The 19,556-nt window shown below is 35.1% G+C and overlaps 1 protein-coding gene across 1 annotated transcript in view; it reads right to left on the bottom strand.

The window, feature by feature from the left end:
- The window catches only part of CFAP47 (cilia and flagella associated protein 47), a 503,092-nt gene that overhangs the window by 95,247 nt on the left and 388,289 nt on the right, over positions 1-19,556 (bottom strand). Inside the window, exons 56-57 of the mRNA XM_072744557.1 lie at positions 16,846-17,002; positions 4,958-5,056 (exon numbers count right to left, since the gene is read on the bottom strand). Of these exons, the coding sequence (XP_072600658.1) occupies positions 4,958-5,056; positions 16,846-17,002 (256 nt within the window). The remainder of the gene's footprint in view (positions 1-4,957; positions 5,057-16,845; positions 17,003-19,556) is intronic.

Raw genomic sequence — 19,556 nt, 5'->3', positions numbered from 1 at the left:
CAGCAAGTGACACTGTTTTCCACTAAAATACTATTAAGTAAATTATTATATAGGTGACATGCCAAAATATGTGAAGATGGTATATGAACAACTGAAATTTGGTGATATTTTTAGTGAAAATGTTGAGTAAAAGTAGAATACATAAAGAATTAGAAATATCAAAAGGAAGAACAAAGCTGGATAATTTTAAAAGTATAGATACAAATATAGAATTGGATATCTACTATTCTGTAAGAAATTCTTTTCTAGAAAACTAGTATTCACCCAAGGCAACAAGACTCTTCATCAATGAGTAACTGATGAAAGTTAAAAGCATCTGTTTACCAATTGTTTCACCTAGAAAACAAATGGATTTCAGAAGAAAAAAGCCTAGTATTTATTTCTTTATTCATTTTTCAGAAATATACTTCCTGGCATGTATTGGCAGTATGCTAGTCTTGTTTCTAATAAAAACTGAAGAAATGAAGAAAAAAAAAAAACCCTGAAGAAATGGGGCACCTGAGTGGCTCAGTGGTTGAATGTCTGCCTTTCTCTCAGGTCATGATCCCGGGGTCTGGGGATCGAGTCCCACATCGGGCTCCCTGTGGGGAACCTGCTTCTCCCTCTGCCTATGTCTCTGCCTCTCTCTGTGTGTCTCTCATGAATAAATTAAAAAAAAAAAACCGAAGAAAGCCAGCAATTCATCTTTGTATTGACTTATTTTCACCTATATGAATAATACTCATGACCAGTACATAATTTTAGTGTTTAGAAATGTCTTCACAGGGGCACCTGGGTGGCTCAACAGTTGAGCATCTACCTTTGGCTCAGGTCGTGATCCTGTTGTCCTGGGATCGAGTCCCACATCAGGCTCCCCGAGGGGAGCCTGCTTCTCCCTCTGACTATGTATCTGCCTCTCTCTCTGTGCCTCTCATGAATAAATAAATAAAATCTTAAAAAAAGAGAAATGTCTTCATATACACAATTGCAATTGTTCTTCAAAAAATATCCTGTTTGGTAAAACTAATTTTCACTTTTTATGATGTCCAGGTTAGGACCTAGAAAATACAGAAACTAGCTCAAGCTAACAACTTTTCTAGGTTACAGTCAAAACCAGAACACAACAGACTTTCAGACTACACATCTAATGCCAGTCCCTGTAGCTTGGATCTCCTCCTAGGGTCCTAGAAGTAGCACCTTATTCTCTAGATCTACAGTATGATATCTAATTCAACTAACCCCTTCCACTCCCCTGGCCCTGATTTTTTAAATGTCACAGTCAGAGGACCCAGGAAAATGTTACAGCTAAAATTTTTTTCTCAAGGGTTTAATCTTGATTTTGCTTCAGTGACATTTGATTACTTCCTGGTGAAGGAGAAAAAGAACACTTCAAGTCTTATAAATGTATCAGCTTTGTAGCAGGATGTCTTCTGAGATCACAATTCACCTCTACTCTTATCTCATTCTTGGTTACTCAACCTAATTAGATGTGTAGACAAGAATGAGCTTCAAAGTGAAAGCCTGGCAGGTTAACATTCTTCACTGACAGGAAGACCCTTTTTTTCTCCCCCTCCTGTCTAGTTCCTGTCACCAATTTTGAGAGAAAGATAACAAAAAGGACAGTGAACTTATTAAAAACAAAATGAAATATTGAGCTATTACAACATAGCATGGAACTCATCCTAAAGAATAAAAATTCTAGGAAGAAAAAGTTTCTGTAGAGGAATTAAAAGTTTCTGTAGAGGACATGAAACTTTTTTTTTTCCCAATGTCAAAACAAACAAAAAAACAAAAAACAAAACAACAAAACCAGTGTCAATGGCTAGAATTCTAGTCTTGGTCGATATCTTCATATATAGAGATGTGATTTTATGAGAGGATTTTATAAATACAAAGGAACTTAAATTTCAGAAAGAAGTTAATATGAGAAGGTTTGCAGAAATTATTTGTACCTATGTCCTTTTGTCACATATTGATCAAAATATTTCAGAAGTTAGATTGAGACTGGGATGATGCCTAGAAAAGCTTAGCATGAAATGAAGCAGCAGCATTCACATTTGAGAAACATATACTAGTCTTCACAGCTATCACTTGGTCTCCCTTTAATGCTGAGCCCTTTGCTGAATTGAATTGAATGCACTGTCACAGGATATGGCACACTGGAGGGTAGGAGTTTAGAACTTCTTTGCTGAATTAGTTCATCGGAGAACAGTATTTACAAAAGTATGTTTCTTAGACAGATATATATTCCAAAAGCATATGGAATCTCCTCTATATGGAAATATAGACAGCATTAGAAGAAAAAAGGTCCTAGGAAACCCTACTACAAAGGAAATTTTGTTTAAGCTGGTATTTCCCAAATTTATCAAAGCATAGAACTTAGTGTTTTTTTTTAAAATCTCATATCACACCTATTTCTATCTCTTGAAATTAGTATTTCACTCTACACACTTAAGTAAACACTGGTCAAGAATAAGATAATATAGTTCTCAAGGACTCACCAAGGAAATGTTCCATGTAAAAGTGGAAAGAGTTTTAAAGTTATAAATGCTTTATATGGTGTAAGAGATTATACCTACAGGTAATTTTTATAGTATGATCAATGAATCTCAAAGTCTCTAAAAATGTCAATAGCAGTATTAGAAACAGAGCTCCCATGAGATCATGACCTGAGCTGAAACCAAGAGTCGGATGCTTAACTGACTGAACCACCCAGGCATCTCTGGGTGAAATAATTCTTTAAGAGATCATGAAAAGAAAGAAATGGAATAAGAAAACACAAAAAAAAGAAACATAAAATTGTAACATTTAAACTGTATGGCACTAGAGCAAGTTCTGAAATATAGATCCATATAATAGAATATATATGATCTGAATATAGGTTGCAAAAATAAATAGCTTCAGAATGATGATTATTATCAGATGAAAAGATGGGTAGCTTGCTAGTTAAGTAGGGGAATCAAATTAGATTATAATTACATAGCAAAAAAGCAAAACCTGGATGATTTAAGAGAAAATTTAAAAGCTGCCCTTTTATGTATAACTCCTTCCCCATTACAAAATAGAAGAAAAAGAAAATGTAGGTGAATTTTTGATGGATTTCAGGATGTAGGAAGCCTGAAAGTGTAGAACCAATGGAAAAAATTTTAAAAAAGAAAATGTCTCATATACTCAATGGGTAAGTAAAATTAAAATATAAGAAGAAATGTAAATAATTAATACAAATATAATAAAGTTGTTATTTGGCATTCAGGGGTTTTCCAACTTTTTGCTATTAATAACAATGCAATATTTTGATTCTTTCTGTAAGTGGTCTCAGCAGAGGGGTGTCTGTGTGGTGCAGTTAAGTGTCAGACTCTTGATTTAGGCTCAGATCGTGATCTCAGGGTCCTGAGATTGAACCCCATGTTAGGCTCCACACTCACGTGAAGTCTGCTTAAGACTCTCTCTCCTTCTCCCTCTGCTCCTTCCCCTCTAAAATATATAAACAAATCTTTTTAAAAAATGATCTCAGTAGAATTGCAACTGCTGGGTCAAAAAGGTGACAATTTCTAAGTTTCTTTATATACATTTACACAAAGTGCTTTACAGAAGCTATGCTGTGATTTGTATTCCCCAACCATTACGTGTTCAGATTTCACCATGGTTTCAAGGAAATACAGAAGTAAATATGAAAAAGGAAAAAGAAAACCTACATGGCTATCATTTAAATCAACATCTATTTGAATATCAGTGACTATGAAAATATTTCCAATCGTTCCTTGGCCATCTGCACTCACTCTTTTGTGAACTGGGGTTCACACTCTTTTTAATGTGTTACAAGGAAATTGAAAACAAACACTTTGAAGTTGTCCCCAGGAGGTTTTGCTTTGCCATTAAGCAACTTTCTGAATCGCAATCTCCTTGATTTGACAAGAGTAATAATACCACTTACATATGGAGTTGTATCAAATGAAATAAAATAATGAGATTGAGGATGCTGATATAAATAGTACAATAAATAGAAAACAGTCATGAACCCATTTGTATTGGGATGCTAGTAGTAGTCACTGATTGCAGTTAGTATTTTAGTATTATGCTAATTCATATTTTATCATGTTTACCATAACTATTATGATTAAATTAATGTAAATAAAATATTATTATTTTTCAAAGATTTTATTTATTTATTCATGAGAGACAAACAGAGAGAGGCAGAGACAGGCAGAGGGAGAAGCAGGCTCCCCACAGGGAGCCTGAACATGACTTGATCCTGGACCCTGGGATCACGCCCTGAGCTGATGGCAGACGCTCAACCACTGAGCCACTTAGGTTCCCAATAAAAATATTATTTTAAGCAAATTAGTATTTTTTGAGCTTTAGATTTTAAGCAACTTCATTATTTATGTCTTAGGTTTTTTCCTATTCATCAATGTGCAAGTGGGATGATTAATACATAGTACAAATAGATGTACGCTCCCTAATAATTTTTCAGGGAATCATTAGGTTTGTAAAGATGCAATTATTTTTCATGATTATGAATAGCTTTAGCATATTATTTATTTTTAATTTTCCAAAATCTTCTTTGACTAACACACAAGTATTTTTTTTAAATTTTATTTTAAAGTAATCTCTACACCCAACATAGGGCTCAAACTCACAACCCAGAGATCAAGAGTCACATGCTCTACTGACTGAGCCAGCTAGATGCCCCTCACATGCTTAAGTATTAAGTGGTATGACTTTTCAACTAGTCAAAATCTCAAAGATAAAATATTTTACAAGTTGTACTTATATATTATGGAAAAAACAGCAAAGATATAATGAATATATATAAAGATTATACTACCTATGTTTTTCTATCAACTTACTAAAATTCATGTCCAAATTTTTAATAGTGTAATTGTTATTAAAATATACTAAGACAACAGACATAATTTCATCATCTCTGAAATATAAAAGCATACAGAATGACAGACTATAAAGTAGAAATCCATACCTTGTGTGTGACTCAAACCACTAAACTTGAAGGCAGAAGTCTCATGGAAGAAGCAATCCCAGTAACAGTTAAGGCCATGATACTTGAGTTTTTCCCAACCTAATAAAAATATAAAGAGATATTATTCTCCAATGTCACATTCAAAAGGAAAAATAGAAGTGGAGATTGAAATAGAATCCAAACTCTCCTCTAATGGGAAATTTTTCAGATAATTATTTTTCAAAGTATATTTTAAGATGAGATTTAAATGTCATTTTTGAAGAACATATTCAACATTATGAAAGTTTTTCTCTCTAATATTACAAAATATTAAAAAAACAATTCATACATTCTTAGAATTTAATGTATTCTACTCAAATAACAGATATTACTGACAGCCTGTTTGAGTCTACCATCTAAAAATGGATTCTAAAAAAAAATGGATTCTAGTAGTTTATATTTACATATGCATAAATGTATATACATTGACAATAATTTAAACCAATAAATACAAAATCAATCAATTACCCAAAATGTCCTGGCTGTATAACAAGTACCTGCTTTTAGTGCTGCTTTATGAAAGATAAAAACCTCTTGTCAACATAGACATTTATGATATTAGGTACACTGAACTAGATATCAGCTGACACTGGCCTTGGAAAGGAATGGGAGTGCATATTACAACTCCTATGAAGGAGATTTTTGTAACATATGATAAAATTATATATATATTTCCCATTTTGCTAATCAATACTGTTTGTAGAAATACACCTTCAATACACATCTGAAACATGAAACAATATACATGTAAGGGGATTATTTTATTTATTTATTTATTTATTTATTTATTTATTTATTATTGGAGTTCAATTTGCCAACATATAGCATAACACCCAGTGCTCATCCCAGCAAGTGCCCCCCTCTGTGCCCGTCACCCAGTCACCCCCACCCCCGCCCAACTCCCTTTCTACCACCCCTTGTTCGTTTTCCAGAGTTAGGAGTCTTTCATGTTCTGTCTCCCTTTCTGATATTTCCCACTCATTTTTTCTCCTTTCGTAAGGGGATTATTTGAATAGTAATATGCACTGGGGCATTATTTATATAGCAAATTATTAGAAATAATGAAAAGTTCCATCTATTGGAGACTAGACTATAATGCAGCAAAAACTGAGGTACTAATAAGTTATAGAAATCAATGAGAAAGGTGTCCATTAACTATTTTACTGGGATTTCAGACATATACATATTGTTAGGTGAAGTTGGCAAGGTGCAAAAAAAAAAAAATGATATGGTACTTCATGTTTGCATGAGAAAGAGGATGACACAGCACAGGACTAGATATGTATTTATGCATTTATTCATATATGCTCATTTTTGCAAAACCAAACACAGAATGGATAAATAAGAATCAAATTAAAATGAAGATGGCTACCCACACAGTTGGTTGAGAATGTGGTAGAGGGTATAGGCTTGGGAATGGAATTTCTTTCAGTAGAACTTTTTATATAGTTTAGAGTTGTGAACAATATGTTTCACAAATTCAAAAATATAATTGAATTTAAAAAGTCTCAAAAAGCAAACTTTAAAACTGGATTTAAATTTAAAAAATAGTAAATCCATTTTTGTGTAAGTTGACAACAAAACTACACAGAATAAAGAATTAATCAAAGAATATTTTGGCCATAGTTCCCTGACTGCTGTACTACAGTACAATATACTTTAGGCAGAAAAAGTATTGTAAAGATAGTTTTAATTTTATTTAGTAGTTTTCAGTTCTTTCTTCTTTTCTTCCCTTTTTTTTGTAGTTGTAAGAATATAGTAATTTTGACAGCTAAAATAGTGACTATGATAGAGCAAATAAACTACACTGTTGTGTTGAGAACCAGGTTTCTCATGTGGGAGAAGAGAGAGAGAGTGATGTAAATTAAAGAAGAACTCTGTGGTGTAGGATTGAAAGGGAACTATCAGTATGAAACAACATTTTTAAAAAAGATTTTTATTTATTCATGAGAGACACAGAGAAAGAGAGGCAGAGACATAGGCAGAGGGAGAAGTAGGCTTCCTGTGGGAAGCCTCATGTGGGACTTGATCTCAGGATCCTGGGATCATGACCTGACCCAAAGGCAGACGCTCAACTGCTGAACTACCCAGGTGTCCCTGAAACAACATATTTTTTAAAGTAGCCTCATGCCCAGCATTGAACCCAACATAGGGCTTGAACTCATAGCTCTAAGATCAAGACCTGAACTGATATCAAGAGTCAGACACTTGAGACACCTGGCTTGCAAAGGATCCTGCTGGCCAAACTAGAAAATATCCAAAAGAATAATAATGAATAAAAAAACAAAAACATAAAGACAAAGTAACTCCAATCCTCCTAGGCTCTCCCTCTTACAACTAAAACTTGTCAAACATAACAGATGACCGTGGGGAGGCTTTAAAAGCATGGGAAGAAGGTAATTTGAGGAACAACATGGTAGTGAGGTCCTGATTTCTTTTTTCTTTTCTTTTTTTTTTTTTAAGGAGGCGCTATGCTGGGCATAGAGCCCTATGCAGGGCTTGAACTCACAATCTTGAGATCAAGACCTGAGCTGAGATCAAGAGTTGGATGCTTAACTGACTGAGCCACCCAGGTGCCCCAAATTCCTGTTTTCTATATTGCCTTTTCTATATACTGGACAAGGCATCGCAGAAGCCTCAAACCCAGATCAGCTAAGAGGGGTAGACCAAAAAAAAAAAAAAAAAGAGGAGGGTAGAAGCTGATCTTTTAGATCCTGCTGGTAGACACAGGCAGCACTCTGATTCTCTGCTTGGCAGCAGGTTGAGAGAAACGGTAACAAGGGTAGAGTGTATCTAAATGAATGAATGAATGAATAAAAATGGTCCGACAATATTCTGTCCACAAGAAACTTCTTCAAATTTAGTAACATTGGTAGTTTGAAAGAAAAAGGATGGAAAAAGATGTACCATGCAAATGTTAATTATAAGAAACAGGAATGGTTACATTAATACCATATAAAATAAATTTCAGAGAAAATTAAATTACTAGAGACACAGAGAGGCATTACATAATATAAGATATTAATACATGAGGGAGACATACAATCCTAACATGTCTATAATAGATAATGGAGCCTCAGCTTACATAAAGCAAAAATCAATGGAGCTGAAAAAAGAAATAAACAAATACACCATTATAGTTGTGTCATCCCTCTTTGAGCAACTGATAGAATCACTAGTCAGAAAATCAGCAAGGATATGGAGGACTGAAATAACAAAATTAACTGACAGAATTTAAATGACATGTGTAGAACATTCCACAAAACAACAGAAGAATACATATTTGTTTCAAGTGCCTGTGGGACGTTCACTAAGACAAACCATATCCTAGGTCATAAAACAAACCTCAACAAATTCAAAATAAGCTAAGTCATACAGATCATGTTCTTTTGACCATAGGAAATCAATAATGGAAAGAAAAAGGGGGAAAAAAAAGAGGGTCTTAATACAGCCTTTTCCAGTCTGTCCTGGCGCCACTCTTTGAATGTCTTCTCAAAACCTAAAAAAATTTGTTGTAATTCAAAAAAAAAAAATTGTTGTAATTCAAAAACTCCACAAACAAGCTCAACAGTCCTCAGTGCAAGAGGAAAAATGAAAAAGTAAGATATTTCTTTTTCTGTTGGTGTAAGAGTTATGGAGTTGTACAAATATTAGCTTTAGGGTTTTAAAAAAAATGTTTGTGTGTGTGTGTGTGTGTGTGTGTGTGTGTGTGAGAGAGAGAGAGAGAGAGAGAGAGAGAGAGAGAGAGAGAATGGGGGGGAGGGGCAGAGAGAGAGAGAGAATGGGGGGGAGGGGCAGAGAAAGAGAGAGAATCCAAGCAGATACTGTGCTGAGCACGGAGCCCGACACAGGGCTCAATCTCAAGAGCCTGAGATCATGACCTGAGCCAAAACCAAGAGTCGGACATTTAACTGACTGGTGCCCCTAATTTGTTTTTTTTTTTTTTTAATTTCTCTTAAAAGTCATAAGGTCCTCCTGGAGATTTGGATACAGAGAAATCCAGAGAAGAAAGAGATAGGTGTCAAAATCAATTCTATTAACATTTTGTTATGTTCTTGTTTTCCCAGACTCAGGGACATTACTCAGAAATAAAATGGTAATGACACTCTTAAACAAAGAGATCAAGTAGCCACCCCTGAATAAAGTGTGGGCCATCAGACAATACATGTTTGGTGGTCAAAGAATCATCAGAATCACTAGCTACAAGCAACCTTAGCGATTACGTGGTGCATCCTCCAGTGTGTTAGGAGATGAAGAAGCCAAAAAAAAAAAAAATTCCTTGCCTAAGGTCACACAGCTTGTGTCTTCTGAATTTACATCCCCACATGCTTTTATACATTAAATATTCTGTGAATAAATGTGATGATGTGATCATTTGAAAATAATAAAAGTTGAGATGTAAAAGACCAAAAAGAAAAAATCCATGAAGCTGTACTCATACTTAAAGATAGGAAAAGTGGGGGGAAGAGGAAAAGCAGAAGAAAAAGCTTTTTTTCCCCTTAATATAAAAATCTCCAGGGGCACCTGGGTGACTCAGGTGGTTAAGCATCTGCCTTCTGCTAAGGGTCATGGTCTGAGAGTCCTGGGATCAAGCCCTGCATTGGGCTCCTTGCTGAGCGGACAGTCGGCCTCTCCCTTCCAATCGGCTAATGCTTGTTCTCTCTTTCTCTCACTGCCTCTCTCTCTCTCTCTCAAATAAATAAAATCTTAAAATATATATGTTACCTCTAGCTAATAAAAAAACAGTGAGAGTGATAGACATAGAAACTGATACTAGTAGGGATACTAAAACTTTCCATCAAGTGAAATGTTGTAAGGGAAGAGGTTATTCACATTGTTTCAAATTATCACCCTCCTCATGCACAAATTATTTATTACTTATAAGGGAGAAAGATGACCTTATGACATAAAGATCTGGTGGACACAACCTTAACCAAGTGATTAAGCTCAGCATCCCCGATAATGGGCCTTGGTGTCTCCTAATGTGTTGCAATAAGTACACAGTATGTGATATTCTTCCCAAAATCTTAGTCATAATTGAGTAATAAAGACACAAAGATAAAATAAATCAAAGTACGTCAATGCAATGTAGTTATTATAGAGCTGTTAATATATTTAGGTAGTTCTATATTTCCTAACATAAAATAATCTCCAAGATATGTAACATGAATTTATGAAATGGAAATTTTTTTACAAAAAAAGAAGAGAGAAATCCATAATGTGCAATATTCTATAAAACAACTGGCCTGGACTCTTCGAAATTCCAGTATTGTAAGAGACAAAACAAGGTGGGAGGGAATTTTTAGATTTATGGGACTTAAGAGATCTGATGACCAAATGCAATGCACATTAATTGGATCCCAGATTGGAAAAAAGATAAAATTTTTAAGTTACAAGGAACATTTTGGGGACAACTGGCAAAGTTTTACTGTGGAGTATATGTTAAATATTAACATATCTATATTAAATCTTTGTGTATGATATGGCATTGCAGCTATGTTGTAGAAAGTTCCTTCTCTAAGGCTATAGATGCTTTAGAGATGAAATTATGTCTATAGAGATGGGATATAAAGCAAATTCCCCCAAATTAACAACTGATGAAGCAGATAAATCTATACCAAAAGTATAGGACTATTCATTGTACTGTACTCTTCTGTAGGTATTAAAATTTTCAAAATAAAAGTGTCTTGGGGTGCCTGGGTGGTTCAGTCAGTTGACCACCTGCCTTTGGCTCAGGGTCCTGGGATCGAGCCCCGAATCCAGTTCCCTGCTCAGTGTGGAGGGAACTCTCTCTCTGCCCCTCCCCATCACTTGTGTGCATGCTCTCTCTCTCTCAAATAAATAAATAGGAAATAAGCTCTATTGATTGACATTAAGTATACGAGATGATAATGTTTACATGTATATATTTCACAAATCAATATATACACATAAAACTGAATGCTGAGAAATAGTTACTAGTTGAGGTATATGATTTTTAAATATATTTTGAAACCTCTGTGTAAAGACCAGTGCTTCTGAAAGTGTAGTCTTCTGACAACCTACACTAGAATAAATTATGCTGGTAGAGTCTTATCATAGACATAATGAATCAGAATAACTGAATGTGGACCTGGGAATCTAAATTTTGATAAGTTCTCAATTATTGGTTATTGACTTTTAAGAGCTACTAAACAAGAAAAAGAGGAGTTCCAAATATTAAGTCTCCTAAAAAGTATCTAGAGTAAAACAAAACAAAAAAAAAGATTATAAGCAAGTTGAATCTCAGATTACTTTTCGAAAAAGCAGCTATAACAGTAATTTTATATTTAATTTTCCACACTACAAAAACATTTGCTATTTGCTGTAAGCAAAGCAAACTAAGACAAACAATCTAATTAAATTAGGGTATAAAGGGACTGCTTTATATTTGATACTCCAACATCCCTGCCTGCCAATCTCAAAAACTCCTAGTACTATTTATTTATTTATGTATTTATTTATTGAAATACTTAAAAAGTTGATTATCTCAATTTGGGAGAGACTTTGAGAGTGTGGTACTTTTTCTTACACCTATTTCTCTCTCTTTTTATGTATACATAAAGCTATGCACCCCTTGATTGGCAATATAAAATGATTACTACATATTTAACATAAATATTTTAGATAAGATTCAGGGGGTCTCCAGGGACAAGATTTTCATAAACTAATTCTAACATATCAAATCAAATGCACTAGACGTTGTCTCTCTTTCCTGTATCATTAATATGTCATAACTACGCTACACTGTGTGCTTTATTACTTTACTGCTGGTGAACACCATGGTCATAAAGAACCCTGAGTCAACAAGAAGTCAACATAGTATTTTGTTTACATCAATCAACCCTCAAAATGGAAGGTGATATTTGAAAAACTAATATAATTGGTAGGTATACCTCTATCCCTATGTTACTTTGTTTTTGCTCTTCAGTAAAACTATTGATGTCTAGAAAAGTAGCCACTTAAACATTTGAATCAAATCACTAATACTGCATTTAAATTTGAATTCAGTAGGAAGAGTGAATAATCTCAAGACTATAGCTATTTTAGTAGGAATCAAAACTGCTACTTTACATGCATCAGTTACTGCTTCATTCACTTATGTAACTTTGAGGTATATAACCCATAGCGATATTTCACAAATAGATTGCCACATGAGATCAAAATCTGGTGTATATATGTATGAGTGTATGTATATTGCCGATATAGTTATTTTGAAATTTGCATATGTTTTCAGCATAAAATAGATGCTCAGTAAATAATCAGTGACTGAAGATTCAATTCTTGCTCTACCAACAATGACAACACTAAAATACTCATTTAGGTAAAAATAAAGCTATGAGTTAATGTACCCCCTGCCATTAATGAGCACAGATTAGCAGGTTTGGAATGTGGTTACACGAACAAGGGCACATACATACATATAATGGAGATGTGTCCTTAAGTTCCTAAATTCATCAGGTCCTATTTTCTAATGTTTTGACTCAGACCCATTCATGGCTATCTTTCCTTTTTCCACCTTTATTTCTGGCTAAGTGGGGTAGCAACTTGAAAGCAGGGATAGGGGTGGAGGGCATAATTACTGATCGGAGAGGATTGTGGGAACTGAGTCTACTGAAAGCAGTCACGGAGCAAGGGTACATGTCCAGGCTGAACAAGTAGGCCAAGATAGGAAATCCAAACATGTGTTGATGAGACAGAGCCAGAGTCTGATGGCAGAGTTAAAAAGAGAAAGGAAAGATCTGAAGAGCTGAGAAAATGCAAAAGGAGTGGCAGTCAGAGGTATTTCCTGAGGTCCTTTGACTGGGCAGGGGGAGGCCTGTTTTCCTTGAGATCTTAGGGGAGGAAGCAAGTGCCATTCTTTAGAGCCTTATTGGTATGGGGATTTATAAGTACCATCTGCGTCTGTAAGCAGACAACTTAGAATCCCAGTTAGGTGGTCCTGGAGAAGACAGCTAGATGTGATGAGTTCAAGACACTGTTCAATCACTCATTGTATGGCTTTGGTTGATTTCTAAGCTTCAGATTCTACATCTGAGAAACCTCTCAGAGTGTTTTTAAAGATAGGGTATAGTCACATTTACAGAGCTCAAATGTGGTACCAAGTGAATGTATAACAAAGTGAGTTTCGTAGGTTATTTGAAGCTTTTGTGTACCATCCTGCTCCTCATGGGACTCATAATGGTCCCCTTTGGAGAAGTCTCCACTATTCTCTGAGTGTTTAGGCCATTTCCTCTCTAGCCACCCTACCTCATTCACCATTTAAAGGTGGCATGAATTAAGATATGAATAGATCCCTGAAATATAAGCTTTTCAACACCTTGCCTTGTGTAATGTTCAACTGAAAGAACTTAGAGACAACGTACAATAGAATTAAAGAATTAAATAGAATTTAATTAAATAGAATTAAAAGATTTTTGAATGTCAAAAGGCAGTATTTCTGAGATAAGTGATTAAAATGGAAATAGCTAAAATATCAGCACAAGAAAAGACATTAGAGAATTGGCAATATAAAAGTATGAGAATGAGTTTGCAATTCTAAAAACATTGCCTTCTTGGAAAAATGATGTGTTTTGAAAGATATCTTTTCCTATATATCTTATCTATCTTATCCGTCTGTCTATCAAAAGAAAAATCAGGAATGCAGGATCTGAAATACTGTGAGATCTCTCTCTCAGCAGCCACCAACTTGATGCTATCAACTTCCCTTAGGGGATTCTGTGAATTCTGTAGCATCTGCAGAAATACTGACATCTTCTTTCGAAAGATAGCAAGGGAATACATAGTCCTATCATGAAGTAATTTTTAAAAAGATTTAATTTATTTATTCATGAGAGATACACACACAGAGAGAGAGAGAGAGAGAGAGAGAGAGAGAGAGAGAGAGAGGCAGAGACACAGGCAGGGGGAGAAGCAGGCTCCATGCAGGGAGTCCGATGTGGGACTTGATCCCAGGTCTCCAGGATCAGGCCCTGGGCTAAAGGCGGTGCTAAACTGTAGCCCTGGGCTAATCAGGATCAGGCCCTGGGCTAAAGGTGGCGCTGAGCCCCCCGGGCTGCCCTCATGAAGTAATTTTAAGACATTTGCAAATATTTAAATCAGTAGGTATTAATTTATTACCTTTTGAAATGAGTATATTCGGCATACATGTTAAATATTTTTATCCTTGTCAGTCATGTTTCCTTGTGGACCTTCAACAATTCAGGCCAGCTTATGAGGTTTAGTCGCTAAGGAATATGAATGCAAGAAGTCATGAACATGGTGGCTAGAAAAAATAGAACCCACAAAAAAAGAAGGAAGAGGTGAGAGAGAGAGAGAGAGAGAGAGAGAGAGAGAGAGAGAGATTTCATTACCACGAAAAGGAAAGGAGAAATATCTTCATAAAGGAAAAGGAGAAGTGAAAGAAAGGAAGATTTCAGAGGTTTTGTCTTTTTTTTTTTTTTTGTCCCTGGTCTCCTCAGGTTGAAGCAAGGAGAACCAGAGTCTGAACATTTACTCAAGAGAGAGGGAGTTTGGGGCCCCTGGGTGGCTCAGTTGTTTAAGTATCTGCTTTGGCTCAGGTCAGGAGCTCAGGGTCCTGGCATCGAGCCCCATGTTGGGCTCCCTGTTCAGCAGTGAGTCTGTTTCTCCCTCTCCCTCTTCAGTTGCCCCTCTGCCTGCTTGTGCTTGCTCTCTTTCAAATAAATAAATATAATCTTAAAAAAATTTTTAAAAAAGAGAGAGGGAGTTTGCTTAAAAGAGACGGTTTTAAATACAAAAGACTACGAAATCTTTCATTGTCAAACTTACTGTTTTTTTCTGTTATATAGCAAAACCATTTTAGACCAACTAAAGAAAACCAAGAAGCCACAAATTACTTCATATTCTATTTTTAATGTTAAAAATCTTGATCCAATATGTTTTTATAACATTCTCATAGTTATGAGGTGATTTGGCTGCAATTCCCTTGAAAATTCCATCCCTTGGACAGATCCATTTATCAGCCTTGTGTGTTGTTCCCATACCGGGAATTCTGAGCACCAGAAGTGGTACAAACTTCACAAACATGTATTTTCTTGGTGCCTATCTAAATTTGTGATTTCTAATCCCAGCCAAATACAATAACTTTTATATTTTAATTGTGTCAGCTCCATCCTCAATTCCCTCCAGCAATGATTTCAAACCACTGGGCCACTCTTCAAATCTCTTAGTCTATTGCCTTTCCTCAGCAGATAAAAATATTAACATAACTGCACTTAATTCCCAAGTCCCTCTGTGATCTAACAATTTATCCACAGTCACATTTGTTTTATCCTACTTCCACCTGTTCAAAGGCATAAATGCCACTCCGATCTTAGTCCTCCTAGAACCTTACCCATCAGTAAAAACCTACCCCCTTTACAGTTGTAAGTTCTGCTCCACCCTGGCTTCTTCTTTCTGCCTATACATAGGTTCACATCTCTTTCATATTAAAATGCTGACTTCCTTGAGTTTCTAATCAACTTTTAGTAAATACTGCCGTGTCTCTCCTCAGCACAGCCCAAGTCTTCATAAGGGAATTGTACATTAGATGACATTATGTTCTTAGTTTTTACTTAATTATTTCATACCAGGAGTAGATGATCAGGAAATGATCAGGAAAGATGAAAACTTCAACAGGTAAATTATAGTGTTCAGCTTCAACTTTAATAAAAAAATAGTCATTTGCAATCATGATAAAATACCGCTTTGCCTCAATCAGATTGATGGAGATTAAGGATAATGCTACTGGTCAGAGTTTACAAGGTTCAGGAAAAGTGAAGTGTGTCTGTAATACATTCCTGAGAGCAGCATGAATTGCAACAGTATAACTATTCTGGAGAGCAAGTTGGTTATTTATCTCAAAAACCTTAACATATATGCATTCCTTTTGGCCCAATGTTTGAGCTATATACAATGAATTGTGGTAGTAGTAGTAGTTTTAGTAGATGTAGTAATAATATTTGAAAAGATAAATTAGTGATGTCTAATACTAGATTTAAAATGTGTTTCAGAAAACTCATAATGAGTTGGTTTTCAGACCTTCATTATTTGATCTTTTAATAAAAAGTAAACAAACTCCACATGATCTTATTTAAAAACATGTATCTTCAATATGACATGAAAAAACCACAAGTTTTGTTAGAACCAAAATTTAATCCAAATATGCTATTTATAAAAAAACTGGGTGAAAACAGTATGAAGTTTCCTTCAAAAGCTAAAATAGAAGTACCCTACGATCCAGGAATCACACAACTGGGTATTTACCAAAAAAATACAAAAACACTAATTCCAAGGGATACATGCACCCCTATGTTTAAATGATGATGATAATGGGTGATATGTGAAATTATTAAATTTCTATGTTGTACACCTGAAACAAATATAACACTGTATGTTAACTATATGAGAATTAAAATTTTTTAAAAAGAAAAGGGAGAAATGAAACAAGACAAAAACACAAACCAAAAACAAAAACACTAGAATTTCTAAAAACTTTTAAGGAATCAGCACTGGCATATTTGAATCATATCACAATAATTTCATAAATCTATTACTTTACATATTTGGCTTTACAGATAAAATTGGAAGAACTTGACTTGGTACATAAATTCCTAATTTCTTAATCTGGCTCCACCATTTATAAGCTGTGATTTCAGCCAAGATATTTCATCTCTCATATTTTGTTTTCTCTTTTATAAAATGATGCTGTTGAAATAGCTAATGGATCTCTAAATTGTAAATTATCTCTATAATGGTCTGATTCTGTGATAAAATCAGTTTGACTAATGATTACAAAATAACATATGTAAAATATAAAAAAAAACACTTACTTGTTAGTACAATATTGACCAAAACCTCTTCCTTGGCGGGATTTTGGAAAGGTATAACAAGAATCGATTGAAGATGGAGGTATGTGGTTATTCTCTCTATGTCTATAGGCTGAGGGAATAGTCCTACTCCAGAGAGGCAAAACATCCATTCTTTAAACTGTTTAAAGATAAAATATTCGTGAGATATATATCCTAATCACATACATTTTCTTTGCAACCCTTAATAAATGTGATATGCATAAAAATCTTGGTAGATAAGAAACATTTCGGGGTGCCTGGGTGGCTCAGGGAGTTAATTCTTGATTTCAGCTCAGGTTGTGATCTCAGGGTCATGAGATCAAGCCCCATGTTGGGCTCCATTCAGTGGGGAGTCTGCTTCTCTCCCTCTCTCCCTTTGCCTCTCCTCCTTGGTCTCTCTAAAATAAATAAATGGATCTTTATTAAAAAAACAATTTGTTGTTAATATTTAATATGCATTGTTTTATATATTTTTCTTTTCTGAATTCCTTTTGATTTTATTGAATAGTCAATGTATTTCTGCACTACAAAAAGGGGCAAAAGACCAATACTCGGGAAGCCGGGGTGGCTCAGTGGTTTAGCGCCGCCGTCAGCCTAGTGCCTGATCCTGGAGACTTGGGATCGAGTCCCACGTCGGGCTTCCTGCATGGAGCCTGCTTCTCCCTCTGCCTGTGTCTCTGCTTCTTTCTCTCTCTGTCCCTCATGAATAAATAAATAAAATCTTAAAAAAAAGAGAATACTCAAATATTAAACATATTTCTATGCTTAAAAGGTTATTTATAGCAACATAAAAGAGAAATCTTTATGAAAACTTTGCATTTCTGCCCAAGGTTTTTTAAAAAATCAGTTTGCCTAGCGAACCGGATACTAAACACTACATGAAGTTCCCAAAATTTTAGGGTGAATTTCAAATGAAATTCAGGTAGTTATCACATGAAGGAAAAGATGGTGAGGCACAGATTGAAGTCCCACTAAAAGGAAGTGCACAACTGCATGCCATTCTATTTATCCCTACTGTCTAGTACAGTGTATGTTCTGCTATGACAGGAAAGGAAAAAAATGACTCAAAAATGATGTGAAGGAGATTGCATGTAGCCATTGTTCTTATTTGAGTTTCACAAACCTGCAAAGCACTGTTTGAAAATGTTCCTTTGTGTTCATTTAGAATAAAAGTCCCAAGAGTACAACTGACTGTGACTCAGTTCTGCACTGAACACTGCTAATGTTACAGATGAATAAAGAGGTCACAAAATGAAAACCAACAAACAATAACCTAGCCTATAATCTCTTAAACTACATCAATGTGTCCAGGCTGAAACTCCAACAAAAGAGGAAAATTTTTAAGATCATTTCAAATTAGGACAGATGGTGACAGTAAATCCATAAAATGCTGTCTCGGTATAGGAAGGATTAAAGGTAAGTTTTATCTGCATAGATCTTCAAATGATTGCATTACTTTTAGTTAGAGATTTTACTAGCAGAATACAAGTACACTATATTTTCACTTACAATGTCCTAACCTGATTCTGCACAATTGAATGACTGGAATCAAGCATCAGAGCTCGATTATATTAACAACTGTTCTACACAAGTTACTCGCTTTTTTGGCTACTTAATAAAAATCAATCCTGGATAACAGAAATGAAGTTATTTTAAACCACTGAGAATGAGCCAAACTACAAAAATGAGAAGGTCATGTTTTCACATCTCACCAAGTGGCCTAGAATAGCGTAGCTTCTAAACTTAGCTACATCCCACCATTATTGAACACTAGTATCCAACAACTGCCCTGGCATTGCTTAAATTATGCCATTAGGTTCAGAAAGGGAAATTAAAAAGTATCCAAATGAACATGGCCATTAAAAAAAAAAGTAACATTTTTAGCTTATCTTTATCTCAAACTTTTTTGAAAAAAGACAGCACCACCTTAGAGACCCAATTCTAGGGGTGCCTGAATGGCTCAGTTGGTTAAGCATTTGACTCTTGATTTTGGCTCAGGTCATGAGGCTCCAGACTCAGCAGGGAGTCCGCTTGAGATTCTTTCCTTCTCCTTCTGCTCCCTCCTGCATACTTTCCTCTCCCTCTCCCTCTCCCTCCCTCCCTCCCTCCCTCCCTCCCTCTCTCTCTCTCAACTAACTAACTAACTAACTAACTAAATAAATCTTTAGAAAAAAAAGATCTGCCTTGTTAAAATTATTTTTGTAGAAGGAAACAATCTCCACTATACTTTCCCTCTTCTGTATGAAAAGGATAATTATTTTTCATTCTTCAGTATTTTTGAGAATCAAGCATACTTCCAGAGCATTGCTTCAGTTTACATAAAAGTTAGTCATCATGTAGGAAATTTAATAGCCTAAATTTCTTCTTCTGAAGGTAAATTACACATGTTTTAGAAAAGAGGATACTCCAGTCACCCACAGGTCTTGCACTGACATGGGGTCCCCTGGATTATATTTGATTCCCCTGCCTCTCAGGAAATTTTTGTAAGTTCCTTGGTGTCCCAAAGGATTTAAAGCACATTTTAAAGGTTTTGTAAGCTCCTTGGTGTCCCATAGGATTTAAAGAACATTTCTCCACTTACTTCCCTCATCATTAACACTTAAAGAAATAAAAAATAATAATAACTGTCAAAAGTCATGTAAAAATTTATTAGCAGTAAGATAGTTATAATCACTTAGCAATCTGCAGGTATC

This window comes from Vulpes vulpes, chromosome X (genome assembly GCF_048418805.1).
Source record: "Vulpes vulpes isolate BD-2025 chromosome X, VulVul3, whole genome shotgun sequence".
Classification (NCBI taxonomy): Eukaryota; Metazoa; Chordata; class Mammalia; order Carnivora; family Canidae; genus Vulpes; species Vulpes vulpes.
This window is presented reverse-complemented; position numbering and strand designations above follow the sequence as displayed.